Below are 19494 nucleotides of genomic sequence, written 5' to 3' on the forward strand. Positions count from 1 at the left end.
GACGTGTATTGCAACGAGGAGCAGACACTTGAATACATTCGATTTTTTTTCTTGTTCAGAATCTCATCGAAGATCTTCTATGGCGATGGCTTGTCGTTATCCATGTTCGCTCTAATTATTTCCAAGTCGACTAAAGTGATTATATCTAGTGACATACATTCATTTACACTTTCAATTCTTCAAGTCATGGATTCATCCTAGTTCATGGAACCTCAACTTGTTTTGTGTGGACATTAGACATTGCTTATAGAACCATATGTTCATGACAACACAATACTCATCATCAATAGAACAAGCTATTTCACTTAATAGAATCTATATACAAATCATGTCAGGTATGTGGATCCTCTCTGAATCTTTAGTGTATATTTACATCCATGTGCAATTGCACAATCTAGGAATAATGATACCCCCTTTTGTAATGCTAACCATCCATTCATGGAGCATGAATGTATGGAGTGGTGATGATGCCTTTTGCGCGGTAAATTTCTTACATGTCGAGGTTCATGAGTAGGATCTTATCGATCGGAAGCTCTGAAATGATACCCTAAAGAGATTGGCAAAGAAAAGACTAACAGTGCTGGCCACTTCTGGAGGATTTGAAGGTGGCTGCAGTGTGTTCTGCTTTGCAGTTAGGTTTGTTAGGCCAAGTTGTCTGCGTATCAAATCGATTTTATCAGGATCCACAGGACTGCCTGAGGTTTCGGAAACATAGAAGTTGTCCACTACTTGAGCTCCTTCTCGCGAGATCTCTGCTCTTCGAATCGTCAATCCGTTCTCACGGAACACCCTCGTGATTTCTGAGAGCGAAAAGTTTCTATCTTCTCTCAATTCCAATGCTAGACCCTGAGGATTTGAACAAATATTGACACAAATCTGAATACCAGTAGCTAACATTTTCACATTGCATTAGAGTTTTGGTTGTACCTCTGAGGCTCTTCTCTCTATAGCTGCCTCCAGGCACTGAATCAGGTGTCGTTGTTCGTCCTCTTTGCTTACGGGAAGGCCATCGGCATTTCTGATATAGTATTCCTGAATGAAGGAGGACTAAATGATTAGTAACGAACGGCATGAAAGAAACATGGTTGAACTACTTGTTAACCAGAAGCATTAGGAGAACCACATTAGTATCTCTACCTGATAAGCTTCATCCTCATCTGAACTAACCGTGCCATGATACACAACATATTGCATATCCGTGAGTGTACAAACTGTGTCAAAAAGAAGCTTAGGCCGGTCCCTCGACCTCAACATGACCACAGTGTATTCCCTATCCAAACAGTTCACCACACTGACTTTGGGTCTGGATTCATCCTGCACAACTTCTTTTGCGACAACCCTCTCATAATCCCGATCGTCAAACATCATCTGATGCAACCTTCTTTCTGGATGGGTAAGTCCCATTGAGACACTCATCCTAGCAGTTCTCGAATCATTATCGCCCCTAAGCACATTGCACACGCGTTCCTTGATCATGGAGAGCCTCTGGGGGTCTTCGATTGCGCCCTTAGTGGACTCATCCATAACATGAAGCACGGCTGCCACTCTGCTGTTGTGTGTCCATAGCTCAGCCTTCGCCACATGACACGACTGATTTCCGAGCACGGCACATATTTCAGATAGCAAGCCAGGCCTATCAGAGCCGGCTAACTCGATCAACGTGTGCTTATTCGAGGGTGTCATACCGACTGAATTCCGCAACTTAGGGAAGAACAAATCATCCGACTCTAGCGACTGCACAAAATGTAACAACAAACATGATTCAATCTAACAATATAAAACTTAAGAAGATTGCAATCTTTAGATTCATCTAGAAAAAAAAAACAGGTATGCTAGAAAGAGGACAGCCAACAAATACCTTCTTAATGTAGGAGATGACCTCTTTGTCCAACACTTTCCTTCCATCTCTATCAGTCACATAAAACACTGAGAAACACCAAGAACAGTGTAAGAAATTCAGCACAAAAGGATGAAAGATCTTCGGTTTCTACACTTTCAAATGGTTTCAATCTGATCGAGTGAGTGTCGAAGAGCAAATGTTTACCATCCATGAACCAACTTCCATCTGATGTTATGTAGGCCTTTCTGATGAAGAGGTTCAGGTCGGTGAGGACTTGAACTACCTGAAGTAAAATTCCATGCTTGTTGACACAGTCCACCTGAACCAATCAAGGTAAGAAATCATTTTAACTTTTGCAAGAAAGATTTAAGTTTAAATCTCCTTAAGCTTCTTACTTACGCTGATCACTGTTGCATCAGAACAAGAATCATTGTCTACAACAACCCTGCAACAAAGAACCATATACTTCAGATGAGTTTTTGAAGTTTTTTTTTTTTTTTTTGCTCAAAGATCTTTGAGGAACCCTAGAACAGAAAATAGATTCAAGTAAACAAGAAGCAAATCGAGGAGAAGCCCAACTTTGAGCAGAAGAAGGAGAGTAATCTTTGAAGAAAATTCTTCTCTTCGAACAAAAACTAACTCCAGGCAACGATTGGCAGGGGGAAAAAACCCTAACTTTGGAAGCCCAACACACTAGCAAAAACTACCCAAAATGAAAGGAAAAGAGAGAACAAAATTTAACCTTGGGGAGTTCGTCCATCTGATGAGCTTCGAGAACTCATCATCATCCACCTCCAGTTCTACTTCCAACCGAGGAGGGCTCGCCATCGACTTGCTAACGAGGCTGCTCTCCTCCTTGAAGAAGAAGGCTTGAGGCAAGAGAAGTGGACAAGTCCAAAGCAAGAAGAAAAGGGAAGCTCGTCTTCCTGTAAATATGGTGGACGAAAGAGGCAAAGGAAGTCGCAAGACACGGAGAGGTCATGGGCCTATGGCGGCGGATGAATGGGATCTTCGTCTTCCACGTAGCTTCCTTTTGGGCAAAAATCTAATGGCGGCCATCGTTCACTGAATTATCAGATGGGCGCCCATATCATTTTCAATTAAAGTTATCTGAATATCTTTTTAATTATTTTATTTTAAAAATATTTTTGATCCAATATATTATAATAATTATGGATAGTTATTACGTAAAAATTATTAAATATGAAAAAACTATTCAATAATTATTATAATATATTTAAATAAATTTAATATTTATGATTTATATTCTAAAACTATTTAGTAGTAGTTATTATCATGTGTAAAAGTTATTTAGTATTTATATTTATAATTTAAGATTTAAAATTTTTAAATAAATCTTAAATATATTATAGTAATTATTAAATAATTTTTATTCATTGTAATAGCTATTAGTAGCTAAGATAATAGTATTGAATTATAAGATATTTTCAAAATAAAATCAGTGATCAAATTCTTAATTTAGACGTCCTTTCTATTTTTGCCCTCTCCTTTTAATGTTTTACTCAGATTTTTTTCCCATAATGTAAATTTTTAAATTTGCCCCACTAGGGTATCAAAGTTTCAATATTCAGGGAAATTTTTGTTGACGTGGCTATCGCCCATTGGTTGGGCGGCTGAGTTGGTGCGTGGTGAGTCACCCTGCTACGGGGCGGCGTCAACGACAACAAGGCGGCGCGCGTGCGTGTCGGGCGGAACAGGCTGTTAGATTTGGATGGCAATCTAGTCCGTTAAATGAAATCTAGTGAATTCCGTCCACGTCAGCCAAGACCAGTAAAATGAACTGCAAGTTAACAGCATCATCGATCTCTCATGCGACCTAAAAAGGTTTGGACCACCTGAGCAATACGGTCCTTATCGGAATACACTATCCGTCTTGGATTTTTCTACTAGGGACCCCAAAGATTGTGGGGGTGCCCTTGTAGTCGATAAACTTTTTTTTTCCTCTTCCAAGGTAAGTTGAGTGGCTCGATAAGATCGAATCGTTTCACACAGCCCTTCAGCGAGCTAAGACATAAATCTTTAAATGTGTAAGTCACCTTTTTGAGTTAGTTACTCTGACCTATAAGGTAGATGGATGATAAATTACTCATTCAATTATCCAATTATCGCAAAATAACTCATCTATATTCTCAGACCTATCCACTCGGCCACTCTTACTTCTCATCCAATTGGATCTTATGGACATGGAGTATCCACATCTCATGTGCTTAGTGGATATTTGCACGCGCAAAAAAAAAAAAAAAAAAAAAAAAAAAAAGAATACAGACCCAATTAGCAGCGTAGAAGCCCATTAGAGGCCCATTTACAGGCCCAACTTACATACTCTCTCTGACTGCCTAGCCTTGGTATATCTTACTTGTGGGTCTGAGTGACCCAGGCATAACCTAGGCAACCCAGCATGGCACGACCTAGGCCAACAACAACCCACCAAAAATTGGGTCGTGTTACCGTAGGCGCTAGGCTGAGTACAATATATAACCAAGTCAGCCTATGTGCCTACATGGCCCTCAAGATGCACGTTTGATTCAAATTATCATACATAATTTTAATTAACTGATTATCAAGTAATCATATAATTAAAATTATGAAAAATAAAACATAATATAATATTATTTAATTTTATTTAGGTAATATAATAAAAATTTATTTGGTTAGAAATCTTAATGTATAAATTAGTTTAAGAGTTTTAGGAATTAGAGTTTAGGGAATAAAAATATAATAATAAATATTATATTAATGATGATATATATAAATAAATAAATTTGAATAGTATTTTTAAATTTTTTAAGATAATTTTATTGGATTTTAGATTAGATCCATTTAGTTTATCTCTAATATAATTAGGAGTTAGATTGATTCAATTAAATAAAATTTTAATAAAAAACCTACGTTAAAAAAAATACTATCTCTGTCCTCACGCATTCGATTGTGCGCCCATCGGTGCTGTCGCAGTTGGTGCCACCTGCAACCTCCGGCCCCTGATGAGCCTTCTACACCAAGGAACGACGGTGACGCTGAGCTGGCATTGCTCTAGTTGCTCGCGCTCAATGACCGACCTTCGACGAGCCTTCTGCACGAAGGAACAGTGGTGACGTCGAGCTGACAAGTGGCACCGCCCTTGTTGCTCGCTCTCGACGATCGACTCTCGATGAGCCTTACGCATGAAAGAACGGCGACGATGCCAAGCCGACACCACCGCCCTCGCTGTTCGCTGCTGGTGCTCGAAGATCGACCGCAATTGATTCTCATTAATCTCAAAATCAAGAAAAATCTCACTCTGCCAAAGTAATCGCATTTCAAATTTATAACTCCTTTATTTACATTTTACTAATATGGTTGTAATACTGTATTATTCGTGAATCGATCATAACCTAAATCAAATAAGATTATAGTTAATAACCTTGGTCATGAAGATTATCAATAACGTTGAATCAAACACACCCTCAAAGTATTCTAGGCCTTCAAACACCCAAAATCACTAAAACGCCCATCAAATTTAAAAAATAACTAGTTGAAGTATTTTAGTCAAATCATCAAGTTGATCTCTCTTCTTTCCTTTAACATCACATTTCCCTTAGCCCTGTCTCCTCTCACTGGTTTCCACATTCCTGTCTGCCTTCCACCCCAGTAAACAGAGCTTCTTTTGAATCTCTATTTAGTCACTAATATTTAACAACACTGATAAGAACATAGATACATACATTACCAGTTACTTCTCAAAGTAAAATGTATTTTTTTTAACTGGTTCTATCCCAGATTTGTGTTGTTCACAGTAATATTTATCTTCGATTCATGCGCAAACATAATTGGACAGCACTAGGGTAACTCTTACTTTGGTCCCTCCAAGTAAACACAAGTTAAGGAATACCTATCAACTGTGTTTGTGCAAGTGCCTCCAACAGATCCCAACAGCTAGAGCAAAGCTTGTATCTGTTCTACCAGTTACAGGAAAGGGAAAAAAAAAGAAAGAAATTTTGGTTGTAATACTTCTGAAGACTGAACCAAAAGATACATTTAATGTCACTTTGTGGCCTTTGCAAGCTAACAAATATGTGCAATTTTGATCATCCATATTCGAAGGGTTTCTAAGGTTTTCCTAGAAAGCAGATTTGCGTAAATCAAATCAAATCTTAGTTCTTGATGGGAAATTAATGTGTAAGAATTGTTATCCTATCATACATAGTTACATAACAGAACAAACACAGCAGCAGTTAACTGGGAAACAGAGAACAGAGAAACAAGTTCAATTTTTAAAGCAACAGGTTTAGTTTGACATTAATCATACAAGTTATACCCCTCATGTAATCCGGTAATCAAGTTAAATAACGACGAGGAAGGATGCTAGAACAAATTGTCTCAAAGAAATACATGAAAATATAGAATATGAGAAGGTAAAAACTATATTAAGATTCTCACCTGCAATCAATTAGCCGAAACTATTTTGTTAGAAATGGAATCACCTTGCAAGGAAATAGAAAGGTTGGCCTTCAAGGTGAAATGAGGTTTCAAACATCAGAAGTATGGTCTCCCGGCATCAAGAACTATGCAGCAATCTCCATGTAGGAATAAAAAAGTTAATGGTTAGATAACACCATCAGCAATTGTCGTAGAAGACGTGAGTAATTCATCTTAGCCTGGCACCGTAATCCAAGTTATCATAGAAAGATCAATAAGACTTCTTTCAGAAGCTGTTTTTTCCTTTTCCTTTTTTTTTTTGTGAAGAGGCACTATGTTTAATTCCAAGGGTTGGCCCTACAGATGGAGAATTACTTACCTTATCTTTGTTCATTCAACTCCATCCTCACATCTCCTTGACTTCAGTAATAACCTGAAGAAGTTCAACAGGTGTAGCTGCTGGGTCCAATTCAAGGCAGCCCTTTAGAGCATTATGAGCTTCTTCACCAGTAAGCAAATACGAAGGAACCTGATGTGAGAAACGAAACATTTCTTCCCTTGCAATCCTCTTAACCCTCATTTGGTCCATATGTGTATGAAACACTGCTTTGAAACCAGCAACTTTCACCAATGGGATGACAGTAACACCGCATTCCTCTTGATAATCATCAAGTACTTCTACCATTTCGTATTTGTGTATCACATCGTCAGGTGTCAGCTCATTCCAATCTGGAGACCAATTTCTGTATAATGCCCAAATATCACCTTTCCTGGGTACAATTCTAATTACTCCTCTCGGACCCTTCTCCCATCTAACCCGATGGGAAAATATATTAACTGTATCAGTGATACGATACCTGCCAATTCTGAAATCTCCACATGTTTTTGCATATCCAGAAGCTACCCAGTTAATTGGTCCTAGTTCATTATTGGACTTAGAGGTAAGAAAACTCATGCGAATACTAAAAGGATTCCGAGACAGAACTTTCTGAACCATGGCATAGAGACGAGGCATACCATCTTCACTGTCATATATAGCCCATACCTGATCTCCATGAAAAGTCTTCTCCAAGCGATCCTTATCAAAATCATAAAAATCAGGATCAAGTACATCAATTGATACTGGTCTAAGGATTTTCTCATCTGCACAGTCATTAGTCGGTTCCTTCATGCTGGAATCAGCTAAAAACATTTGTTTACTAGCTTCCTTATGTACTACACCTGCTTTCTGTCCATTTGTCTGCTTAAATCGGACCTTTTCTTTCAACCTCTTGGTCTTAGAAAAATTCCAATGGTTCAGCTTTTTACAAATTGCCATCTTAGCCTTTTCTACTAGCATACCTCGAGAATTAACTTGTGAAAACTCCTTGAAGGGGTCGCTCTGTCCAGCATCCATCCTAGATCTAGGAAGTTCAGAGACTGCACCACTGGTCCCTTGGACTTCAATATCAAATGGTTTTCTATTAAAAGTGGGAATATTTTGTGATGCATCTGTTCCATAACAAATACTGTTTTTGTCACAGTTGTTTCTCTTTTTTGCTGGTCTGCCAACCTTACAAATAGGCTGCTGCTGATCAGTACTGTAATTTCTAGAACCTTCAAATGAACTCTGGTAGACATGAAAACCAGCCTTGGAAGAATCTTCCCTCCGAGCCGCTGCTTGTGCCTTCTCATATTTTCTTTTCATTTTCTCGTATTTCTTATGGTTTAAGTTTGCAATATGAAATGAAGAATCTGTTGTACCAGCAGTTCCAGCTGCTCCAGTGAAAGAACTCCATTGGAAGTTCTGATGATTATATGAATCAAAATTCGCACCGTGCTGGAATTCCATAGTTCCCGTTCCAGGAAATGTAGAAGTGCTGAATCCGGAACTATATCCATTCTCTACGGTGTAATTATGATTTGAATTTTGCTGGTGTTGCTTGGTTGACCAACAAATCGAAGACTCCGCAGCATTACCTGGAATACCTATCTCAACAGCCATGAAGGCTTGGTGGCAATTTGGACAGAGAAGATTGTGATTAAGGTATACCCGAAGGTATTCGTACTGCATCCTGCACCGATTGCATGATGTCCAAAACGTGTTCAGATTAACCGGATGAACCTGAGGGGCATCAGAAATCACAGAAGAAGTTTTTTTCTTGCGAGCTCTTTTGCTAGACGCGGTGGGACTGGAAAACGAGTAGAAACCATTTGCAGCATTATGCCCAGAGCTACTACCATGCCGTTGAAAGGCTTTGTTGCAAACACCATTCGCATTTCGGATCTCATCAAATGCCATTTTCCTGTTCTTGTCAGACAATACACTCCAAGCCTCTGAAATGAGTTTGAAAGCATCTTCTGCCCCCACGGACTTGTTCTTGTCAGGGTGTAGCTGTATGGCTAGCTTCCTGTAACGCTTCTTCAGTGCCTCTTCGTCGACAGACGCACTCACAGAGAGAATTGCATACCAGTCATGCTCCCCATTTATCTTCTTCTCTGCTGCATGGTAAATGCCAAGAGTCGAAATCATTTGGTTTATGCCTTCAAGCGATGGAAATAGACTTTGGGCCTTCAAAGCCGACTTCATTGCACCCTTAATGTCCATGGCACTGAATTTCTTCTCAGCATTTTCTTTCGCCTTGACGGCAGCCTCCCTATTACAATCCATTCTGTAATCTTGCTTCTGCTGCTCTATCGACAAATCCACAACAGACAAAGTAAAATTCTTGCCACACTTGTACTAACATAGACGATCCATTGTCTCCTGTAAAATGGTCTAATATTATTGATGAAGAAGAATTCGATCAAACATGAACTTTTTTATACTGAAGTGAATTCAAATCTAATCCATAATAAACTACAAAAGAATAGGTATTCTTAACGCAATGTGTGTAAGAAGCACCATTAACGGAACCATGACACACTAGATCCTGAAGTAAAAAAGGAAGAGAGGCAAAACCCTAGAGATTGGAAAAGGAAATCACAGTTCAATCACATTGCAGCTAAGCACATCACATCCAAAAAGAACTCGCGAAGCTAACTGATGTAAAAGACTGTTACTGAGTCACTGGAGTTAAAACATCAATTTTTTCCCAAGATCCCAAATTTGTCGGCGAAGAATGAAATAAGCAACCGGAAACACTAAAAAGCAAAGATTTTTCAACCTCCCGAAGCTCAATTAGAGCACGAATCACCCAACGGTGGAAGTAATTACGCATTGAGCTCGAATCGCAAAACCCTAGACGTCCTGATCTCCACTACTACAGATCAGAGGCGAAAAAACGATTAAAAAAATCTCAAAAATCAAGGCAAAAAGAGCTCACCAATTCGGGACGAGATCCACAGAAATGACGAAATTACTAGATCCGAGCCACCTGCAAGATATTCCTCAAATTTCCTCCCAAAATTCATCAAAAATTTTTAAAAAATTCATATATAGGGGGGAAGTTGAGCTCCTTTCTAGTCAAACCCCTTCTCAGGCCCCAAACCACATTTTTTTCCCCCTAAATACCTAAATGCTTATGCAAGAAATCAAAAACAAAAAAAAAGGAAAAGATTTGAGCTACTGTGTAACCCTAACCTAACTTTATTACTATTATATTCTCCAAATCCTTAACCAAGGTTAAATTTTGACCATGTGTGTGTGAGATTTGCCCTTGTAAACAGGGGGAAAAAGCTTATTTTATCAATAAATAAAAACAATAAATTAAATGAGTAAATTCAGCTTTGTTGAGGCATACAGTCACAGAGCTTCCTCTCTTTTGCCTAAAATGGACTCTGTAAGTGGGGCCCTGTGAGACTTGTAGGGCAATTAACTTGGGAGTTTAGGGTTTCCCTTTTTGTTTAGGGGAAGTTCATGTCATAGTTTTTGCTTGAGGCAGGCAGGGGAAGTGGCCAGTGGCCAGCACTGAATGCCATGTGACTTTGGCAGGGCTGAGTTTGTGTGTTAAGTCTGCTCAATTGCTCTTCTTTCTTGTAACATTCTGATGAGAGTACAAAAGCTTTCTAGCATGAGTGGAAGCTCTACACCTGAAACAGACGAGGGCCGAGTGCCTAGGACGGTCCGGTGAGACCCACAAGCCATCATAAAGTCCTAGTTGGCGCGAAGTTCATGCAACGGTTAGATTAGCGATACATTTGGAACCAAGGTTGTGTCGATCGCAAACCTTTCGCATGATGGCCAATGCCTAAAGCGCGACACGAACAGGAGAGAACAAGAGAATTTGGGTTTCACTTAAATTGTAGTTTGTTGGTTGAATGTTAATTTTCATAAAGAATGAACAAAGCATTAAAAGGTCCCCAAAGGGAAGAAAAGGAGAACAAATAAAAAGGATTTAGCAACTATTAATTATTTTTTGCAAAATATACAATTTGTTTATATTAGATCAATATGACATGATTTTTAGTATTTTTAATTTGGATATATTGTTTTGTTTTGTTTTGAAGGATTCCACAAGAACCACTCCAAACATGAGGATTCCATAATTCTCTTATGTAATCATTATTTTGAAGGTTTGGTCAAGAATCAATGAAAGGCATGAGGATTCAGATCATTACTTGTGTACTTTTTTTTCTTCTTTTATTCTGTACCCTAAACATTAATTTCTGTCTCCAAGAAAATAATGGATTTTCTGTCTTCAAGTTAATAAATTAAATGGATATTTCCCCTATTTCTAAAAAATTTAAATTATTTTCATAAATTGTTTTACAAAGCACCTCAACAATCAAGTTGTTTTATAAAAGAAAATGATGGAAAAACATAATTCCAACAAAAAATAATAATAAACCAGAGATTTAAACTAGTGGCAAGAGAGCAAGATTGATAGAGTTTAGCCAACAGTTGAGGGTTTGAATTTGTATGATTACACTGTTAAAAAAGGTCCCTAAATAGAAAAAAAAACATTTTATTTTCAGTATAACATCAAGACACTTCTTGGTCAAGATAAGAATGAAGCTTCAGAGAAAAAAATGGCTGCACTAGACTTCAGAAAAATCAATGAAATCTATCTAAATTAGTGTCCTACAATTTGACCACACAGAAAGTAATGGCTCCTCTAAGTTGATGTGTGTGTGATTTTTGCTGCCACTTGCTGCAAACTTTGAAAGAGAGGAAGATTTCAGGCTGATTTCTCTTTAGCCTCACAATTTTGGAGTGGTTAGAGGTGCTTATTGCCAAACATTCCCGACTCTAGCAGCGAAAAATCGACACGGAACCGATGTCACCAAGGCTCTTATGTTAGGGGTTTCCTACTCCTGTTTACCACTGAAGCAAAATTGCTTGATATTTTCTTTAGCTTGGAGCTGACTTCAGGTCTGAACATTAGAGCTTTACATGTGGAGACTGGTTGCCTTTTGAAGAATTTGCCCCAGAAATATATGGTAGAACCCAGAAACAAGTAGACAGTATCAACATATTGCAAGCCTGTTGTCATCTAAGAATTTGGGAAGGGGTGTGGAAGGACTTCATGGTCATTAAAAGCTTCATCCCTTCAAAAGCAAAAGATAAGAATTATGACCAGCAACAAACTCCTCTCAGTTGTAAACCAAAGAACAAATATCAGCTTGCACATGGAAAGATATCATTCAAGAAAGAAGATTGAAAAGTTGCACTAATGAGATACCCCTGACTTGGATGCTACAGAACCACTGGATCAAAAACTGAAAGTGGAAGTCTTTGCAGGAATATTCAACTGGAAGAAGACATCAATCTTATCTGTTTGAACTATCTAAACACTGAGAAATATCTAAACTTTGGATATATGGATAAGCAACTTACCAATTTGTGAAGCAGGATAGATGAATCTGATAAAGCACAAGATTGCCTTTCTGAAGGTACAATATTATGCGGAGAGAGTGCCCCCAAAAGTATCCAAAGCTACTTTAGTGCATAAAAGTGAGACAAATTGAATCGACTTCTCCGTGTAAAAAGAAGAATATTCTCGATTATGCTTTGGATATTTTACCCTTCTATTATGTGCTGCTGATCAGTACAGCATTCTTATCTTTCTTTGATATAGACATGCTATGCTACTACTATAAATAGCACTAGAACAGAACATCCACAAACCATTATCGAAAAACAAGAGCTTAGAGACATAATGGAGACCAACCGCAAGCGTAGACAATCAAAAGGTAAGATGGCTGTGGCCTTCTATCGAGCACCAAAGCCCTCAGTGCAATACGCAAACAAGATTATGCCAACTCCAACTCCTCCGGCTGCCACAGTAGTAAGCATATATGTGGAAGATGAAGCTGTTGTGCCTTTGCCCAAGCCAAAACCTTCCTCGATCAAAAAGGAAGGGATCAGTAACTTGGGCACCTACGAGGTTGCTGCCAACAACTTGAACACCATCAGTGAGGTAGACAGGCGAGCTGCAAACTTTATCGCCTATGTTCAAGAGCGATTCAGGCTTGAACGAATGGATGATGATTGGAGGAACCATTAATGATAGCAACAAAATGGGTTCCTTGCAAATAGTTGTAGTTTTCATTCAGCAACTCCTCTACACTACAAATAAATCTAGCTTTGGGATTGTACCTGTGCAGAATATAGTTTTTTAGGAATATAAAGGGCTCCTTATTTTCTTATTCCTTCTGTCTGAACTATCTGCAATCATGTGCATGCAGGCACTCGGGTGCAGACGGCATACACAAAATTTGATGTATATTATAAACTTTCTACATGTGCCATTTAGTCAAAGAGGGAAACTGTTGTTTCATGTCAGGATAGCATTTATTCTTGGTCTGTCTTTCACAACCAAGACGTTTTAAACATCTTATTATGAACTTGTTTATTTTTCATATACAATGGGAAAGTCAGGGTTCCAACTGACAGTAATAGAAATAACTTCTAGCATAGTATCTCCTTCCTCATATTACCTAAACACACCTCTAAACAATTTCTTTAGAATCAACTCCCAAAAAAAAAAAAAAAAAAAAACTAAAACTAAACCTTTAACAGAAACAAATATTCTGAAAAGTGGTAATGCATGTGGATGCTGCAAAGGAGTCATAGCAGAAAAAAATTATGTCCAACTTTGATTGGTCTAATCAAACATATTTCAATCAAAATAACAAAAGCCTTTAACCAACTTAGCTCGATTAATATGCATTGTCATATTGCACTTTAGAGTATATGGATGACCTAAGTTGATTAATTTAGATTAAATGCAACAAAAACAATCTTTTTTTCAAGGAAACAGGGAAATTTTTGATTAATTTGATATGTTATATTATATATATATCAAATATTCCTTATTTGGATTGCTTGGGTTAATCAATTCGATATATCGGAGTAGATGCAAATTAAAATTAGCTATTTTCCATTAAACTTCATGCTACTCCAATTCTTATGCATGAATTTAGATGTGGAAATAATACTGAAATTTAATTTCTCATGTTTGTAACTATAGTTAGATCCAAAAATATTAGATATGGCCAGATAACATCCCCCAACTTGACATGTAAAACAGTTAAGTGACCTAAAATCCAAAAGGAACATGAGTCATCCCAGATATATTACTAACTTATTTATGAGAATAATTCACTTTAAGAAATAACATAATTTATGTCATATAACTTAATTCTTTAGAGAGGTTAGTTGATCTTACACCTTATAAAATTATTTTTTTAAAACTATAATAATTTTAAGTTGTCTCATTTACTTTTTAACACAATCTGAATTGTCGCCTCTAACTACAAGAAACCGAAATTTTTGGTAGCTGGTATTAGATTATTGAAGCATTTTAACCACAATAACTTAGGACCACCCACCTTGAACTAAAATCAAAAAAATCCCCAAACTGAAATTTGGGATGTTGAAATCATTATTACCAATTACACATCTTTTTGTTTTGACAAAAAAGGAATTTGATAAAGCACAGTATCTAGTATCCCAACTCATAAAAAATTAATAATTCCCAAAAAAAAAGATAGAAAAAAATGAGATGTGAGCTAACTCCAAAAGACCGAACTCGATCTAGCAAGTTCAAAAGGCATCGTTCTGCTTTCTACAGTTGCAGTACTTCAGATTCATCGTTCTTAAACAAGGAGCATAACAATGCAGTGCCCGATTCATCGTTCTTAAACAAGGAGCATAACAATACAGCACAAAATTAGTCATTCCGCTAAAAAAAACTTCCCCTTCAACACGGATAGCAAAAAGCCCCAAACTGGAGATGGCAAACAGAAACTTGGCAAGCCAATCAAAACTTACGAAACTGAGCTCGGGTACAAGCACGCACCTGGTGGTTGGCCGTCAGGCGTCGCCGTACGTGCAGCGAGATGGGAAGCGGCCATTGCCATCGCCCCTGGAGAGGATCGCGAAGGTGGAGGAAGAGGAGAGTGCGAGAAGCTTCCGATGCGATCGAGGAGCCGAGGTGCCGCTTTGCGTCGGCGTCATTAAAGATCCGACCCGGTAGGATGGCAATTTTCATGGACGTCCTTCAAGATCCGACCCGGCTTAAAGCAGTTAGTTACCGGATTTTATGGGGTGAAATGAATTATGCGACCGTCGTTCCTCGGTTCGGGTGGGACCCACCACCTGCTGGGTCCCACGCCAGCCAGCTCACAGACTCGCCTGCTAATTTCTCAGTTGCTTCCTTTCGGATCTTCCTCTGCTCCTCAAGAAAAGACGGCGCCTTTGCGCTGGAAGCTGCGCGGGCACTCTTTCGACTTCGACTCCGTCGTCTTCGCCGCTCCCCTCGATCCCGGCGAAGACCGGGGTCAAATCTCCTCCGCACTGCAGTCTTCATCAGGAATTACCTCTCATGACCGCTATTCTGTCGCTTCCGCCCCTTTGTTTGCTTACTTCTATGGCCCTGCTTCTTGAATCTGTGGGGCTCGGAGGCTGACCAAGACCCGGGAAGAGGGATGGAGGAGGAGACGGTGGATCACCGGGCGCTGCGCTCGCTGGGGCGCGGATTCGACCTGACCTCCGACTTCAGGCTCCGCTTCGCCAAGGAGCTCCCTGGCGGCGGCCGCATCGTGCAGCTCGATGAGGGCCGCACGCGGGACGTAGTGTTCCCAGGGGGACAGGTAGTCCGTGGCGTCTCCGAGGACATCGGCTTCGACAAGGGCGATCGTATTCGGTTCCGCTCTGATGTGTTCGAGTTCAACCAGGTGATTTTGGATACTAAAACAGATCTTCATTTTTCGGTATTAGAACATAAATTTGATAACTTCTCATTCGATCGATTGGTGCATTCCTAACCTAAGCATGAACTTAGATAGCTTTCCTCCAGGCGGCAGTATGTCTGACAATATACTAGATATTGCAGTTTCAATTCTAGTAGATTTAATGCATGGTATCTTGCCTGTTGAGTACGTCAAACATCTTGAATTTCTCTAAACAGCCAAGTAGAAACAATTTAAGTTCTTGGTATTGGGATTTTTTGTTGATCTATTAGCATTAAAGCAGGGTGGTCTACATCTATCTTTTGAAGAGACTGTCTTGCCTGTTGAGTATCCTAAACATCTTGAATTTCTGTAAACTGCCAAGTAGAAATAAGGATCTTTTATTGTTCTATTACTATTAAAGCAGCGTGGTGTATATCTATCTTTTGAAGAGGGTGATTGTATTCCATCTAGCAACTTTTAGTTGACTTGCACAGGATTTAGGATCTTAACTTTGTTCTCTAATATTCCTCTACTTGATTATTTAATATTGAAATTGTGGTTTTCGTACCATAATAGCATTTTCTTTGCAACAGATGTCTGAATTACTCAATCAGAAATCTTCAGTCCAAGGAAAAGTGCCTTCAGGTTATTTCAATGCACTTTTTGATCTAACCGGGTCATGGCTGGAAGATTCTAAGGAGACAAAGTATCTTGCCTTTGATGGATACTTCATTTCCTTGTATAATTTACACCTAAAAGCCTCTCCTTTGGTTCTTCATGATGAGGTTAAGAAGGCAGTTCCCTCAAAGTGGGATCCCGTGGCCCTCAGTCGGTGAGTACTATTGCATTGCGTAGGACAATGAAGTTAGTTTGTAACATTAGATGTTAGCAAATATTGTGCTCATGTGAGTTATAATGTGAAGTGGTCGATGATATAATAGCTTCTTGTAGATGTAAATAGATGAGTTATTTGTTACAATGCTCTATATTGCAAAATCTGCCATCTTATTGACTAGCAGTCTATATTCATGCATGATGGCAATAATTCTAGCAGTTTGAAGATATGGTTCCTTCTCACTATGAGGTGGCACTATTATACTCCAAGTAATGTTTTCTTGAATTAATAAACATATTTTCTTTTTTCTCTTAGGTTCATCAGGATGTTTGGAACACATATAATTGTAGAGGTAGCTATAGGAGGTCAAGATATAATTTGTGTTAAGCAAAGTCCTTCTTCAACAATCTCACCCACCGAGTTAAAGATACATCTCGAGGATCTTGGAGATTTTTTATTTTCTGATGGTAGTTTTTCTCCTTTACATCAGAAAACCAAAGAAGGCAAGAACAAGGTATATCTATTTTTCTGATGTTAGCTTATCTCTATCAAAAAAGTTGATTAATGTCTTTCATTAGCATAGGTGCCTGAGGTCTTCACAAAAATCTTGCAACCTAACACCTTGAGACTGCCTGTCCGTTCAGAAGCTTCAACCAAGGAAGTATGTTTACAGAGATTTCCTTGTGATAGATGTTGCCTTGGATTTCTACATGAATTGGATGATTTTGAACTAGATATGTTCCTTTATAACAGGGGCTCACGGTCGTATGCTCAAAAAGAGGAGGTGATGTATATGCGCCAAGTCATTCCAATTGGCTACAAACGATACAAAATAATCCTGATGCAATTCTCTTCAAGTTTGTTCCCATCACATCTCTTCTAACTGGCATCCAGGGCAGCGGATATCTTAGCCATGCTATAAATCTATATCTTCGTTGTAAGTTGATACGAACAAAATTTATTACTATATTATTTTCTTAATAGGCTCTATCTGGTTGAATATTTATTTGCTCTAATGAATCTGCATAAAATAGAATAATTAAAGCAAAACTTTCAATGCATCCTGATGTCATTGATCAGATCCTAGAACATTTAGGTTGTTGCATTTATCAATCTTTCATATATACAAATGTAATCTTCATGTGTAAATTACTCGTAAAAAGATGCATTTGCAACCTTAGTTGAGATTGAGTTAATAATGCTATCCTCTGTTATTTTGATCACATTTTCTTTTACATTTGCCACTTGTCAGACAAACCGGATCCGGAAGAGTTACAGTATTTCTTGGAATTTCAAGTCCCTAATCAATGGGCACCAATGTTTAATGAACTAGCTCTTGGACCTCAAAGAAGAAAAGCCTTCTATCCGCAGCTGCAGTTTAGATTTTTTGGTCCAAAACTTCATGTTAATATTGACCAGGTACAATTTCTGATTGTATTCCAAAGCTGTTTCCTCAATCCCTAATTTTTGGTTATTGTGATTTTCACAGTTAACAAACTTTGAGATAGAACTAGTTAGTTCATGCATTGCATTTTTTACCCCATTATTATTATTCCGTGGATACTATGCCATTTTATTTAATGTGATGCCTTAGAAGTTAGAGCACAGCTCTAGCACACTGGCACGAAGGTAATTTAAATGGTCGCAAGGCGTTGCAATCCATACGTACTATGTGCTAAAAGGAAATGCAAATTTGTAAATAAACTGCCGATACCTAGATCCATTGCAACACTAGAACACACTAGTTGATTCATCTGTAGCTTGATGAGTAGGCTTATTTTCCTTTTCAGGTTTTAAGTAATCAAAAGCCAGTAATCGGTATGCGGTTATACTTGGAGGGCCCGAACTGTAATCGATTAGCCATACATTTGCAGCACCTTTCCAGTATCCCCAGCATACTCAGAAACTCTGATTCATCCTGGAAGTCTGAGTGGCAAGGATCGGAAGACTCAGAGTCGGGATTTTTCGAATCTGTCCAATGGAAGAGCTACTCATCTATCTGCACGTCTGCTGTGAAGCACAATCCTGCTTGGCTCCAGAGAGTGCCCAATGGTGTGTTTGTCATAACTGGTGCACAACTTGTCACAAAAGGAAATTGGTCCAAGAAGGTGCTTCATCTTCGCCTCCAATACATGCACATTCCAAATTGCACCATTCAAAAGACTGAGTGGGCTAGTGCTCCAGCAACTTCTCAGAAGGGGAGCTTCTTGACAAACCTGAGCACCACACTTAGCGCGCCATTCACAACACGGGATGCACATCCTCCTCCAAAAAACGAACCAGCACAGCTGAACTCAGGTGTGTATCCCGATGGCCCGCCGATGTCAGTCCAGTCAAGAAAGCTCTTAAAGTTTGTGGATATGACCGAGGTGGTCCGCGGTCCTCACAACGTACCTGGGCATTGGCTTGCAACGGCAGCCAAGCTTGCCAGAGAAGGGGAAAGATCGCATTGCATGTCAAGTTTGCCTTGTTGAATTACTCAGCTGAACCGGAGACTAATTGAAGTTCATACACAAGTTCTCACCCGTTCAGTAGATTGAAGAGATCTGATTACAGAATAAGGAGAAAAAAATTTGTCGGTATTAAAAACTCTACAGAGTGGTAATAATTCACATGAAATGCTCACAGGCTGTGCCTTGTTCAGTTACTCAGTTGGTTGGCCATAACAGTTGCTGAGCTGCAACCAAATCAATAGATTTGACTTTGGATTTCCCAGTCATAACTAAGGTTGTTAAACATGAAGAAAAGGACGTCTCTGACTAATTCAAATCAGTTGTTTTCTGCAAGTCAAAGTTGGCAGAATTGAAGTTTTGGGAGTCGACGTCAGACATGCCACAGATCAAAGCAAAATCTAAGGCGGCTTTGGCGGACTTGGTGGCCAATTCTTCAAACTCTGACTTAATATTGATCGTCGTCTTCCAGTAGGACATCTCTGACCACAGGTAGAAACGTAGAACAAATCCATCAGTTTCTTGTGTTCTACAGCTGCCTTATGTAACTTCTCTCAACTTATGTGAACTGTTTTCCTTCACGCTGAATTGGTCCATGGAGATGGTAATCAGCGATCAGAACCATTGTGAAGTCAACTACTGAGAGATTTACAAGGCATGCATACGCGATCGAACACAAACGAATGGTAACAAACTTAAATCATTCAGGATATGTAAGCTGTGGATATTGATTTGTTGCTATGATATCATAGAAATGCTTCCTTCTTCATCCATTCTTCTACTTCATCCACCAAAAAACATGTGAGATTCTCGCTTGTTCTTGCTTGCTTTCCCTCTATTTGGGCTCCTTTCTG

General features: G+C 38.9%; 2 protein-coding genes and 1 pseudogene across 3 annotated transcripts; 1 reads left to right on the top strand and 2 right to left on the bottom strand.

Moving 5' to 3' along the window:
- Nucleotides 1-280: 280 nt before the first annotated feature.
- LOC141821151 (ACT domain-containing protein ACR6-like) lies at nucleotides 281-2785 on the bottom strand. Its single transcript, XM_074708533.1, has 7 exons — nucleotides 2583-2785; nucleotides 2240-2285; nucleotides 2045-2159; nucleotides 1859-1926; nucleotides 1138-1734; nucleotides 928-1032; nucleotides 281-846 (listed from the first exon to the last, which is right to left on the bottom strand). The coding sequence occupies exons 1-7, from the start codon at nucleotides 2666-2668 to the stop codon at nucleotides 505-507; spliced, it is 1359 nt and encodes a 452-aa protein (XP_074564634.1). The 5' UTR covers nucleotides 2669-2785; the 3' UTR covers nucleotides 281-504.
- Nucleotides 2786-6108: 3323 nt separating this feature from the next.
- On the bottom strand, nucleotides 6109-9733 carry LOC141821143 (uncharacterized). 2 transcript variants are annotated; one of them, XM_074708523.1, is made up of 3 exons: nucleotides 9562-9733; nucleotides 6636-9002; nucleotides 6109-6414 (listed from the first exon to the last, which is right to left on the bottom strand). In XM_074708523.1, exon 2 carries the CDS (start codon nucleotides 8904-8906, stop codon nucleotides 6663-6665), a length of 2244 nt encoding a protein of 747 aa, XP_074564624.1. In that variant the 5' UTR covers nucleotides 8907-9002; nucleotides 9562-9733; the 3' UTR covers nucleotides 6109-6414; nucleotides 6636-6662. The 2 variants fall into 2 exon arrangements, with proteins under 2 accessions (XP_074564624.1, XP_074564623.1); XM_074708522.1 differs by having other exon boundaries at nucleotides 6109-9002.
- Nucleotides 9734-14870: 5137 nt separating this feature from the next.
- On the top strand, nucleotides 14871-19407 carry LOC141821170 (MACPF domain-containing protein At4g24290-like; annotated as a pseudogene).
- The last annotated feature ends 87 nt before the right edge of the window (nucleotides 19408-19494 follow it).

The sequence above is a fragment of the Curcuma longa genome, chromosome 2 (genome assembly GCF_044706935.1).
Source record: "Curcuma longa cultivar G26 ecotype Majalengka, Jawa Barat chromosome 2, ITB_CL_G26_1.1, whole genome shotgun sequence".
Taxonomy (NCBI): domain Eukaryota; kingdom Viridiplantae; phylum Streptophyta; class Magnoliopsida; order Zingiberales; family Zingiberaceae; genus Curcuma; species Curcuma longa.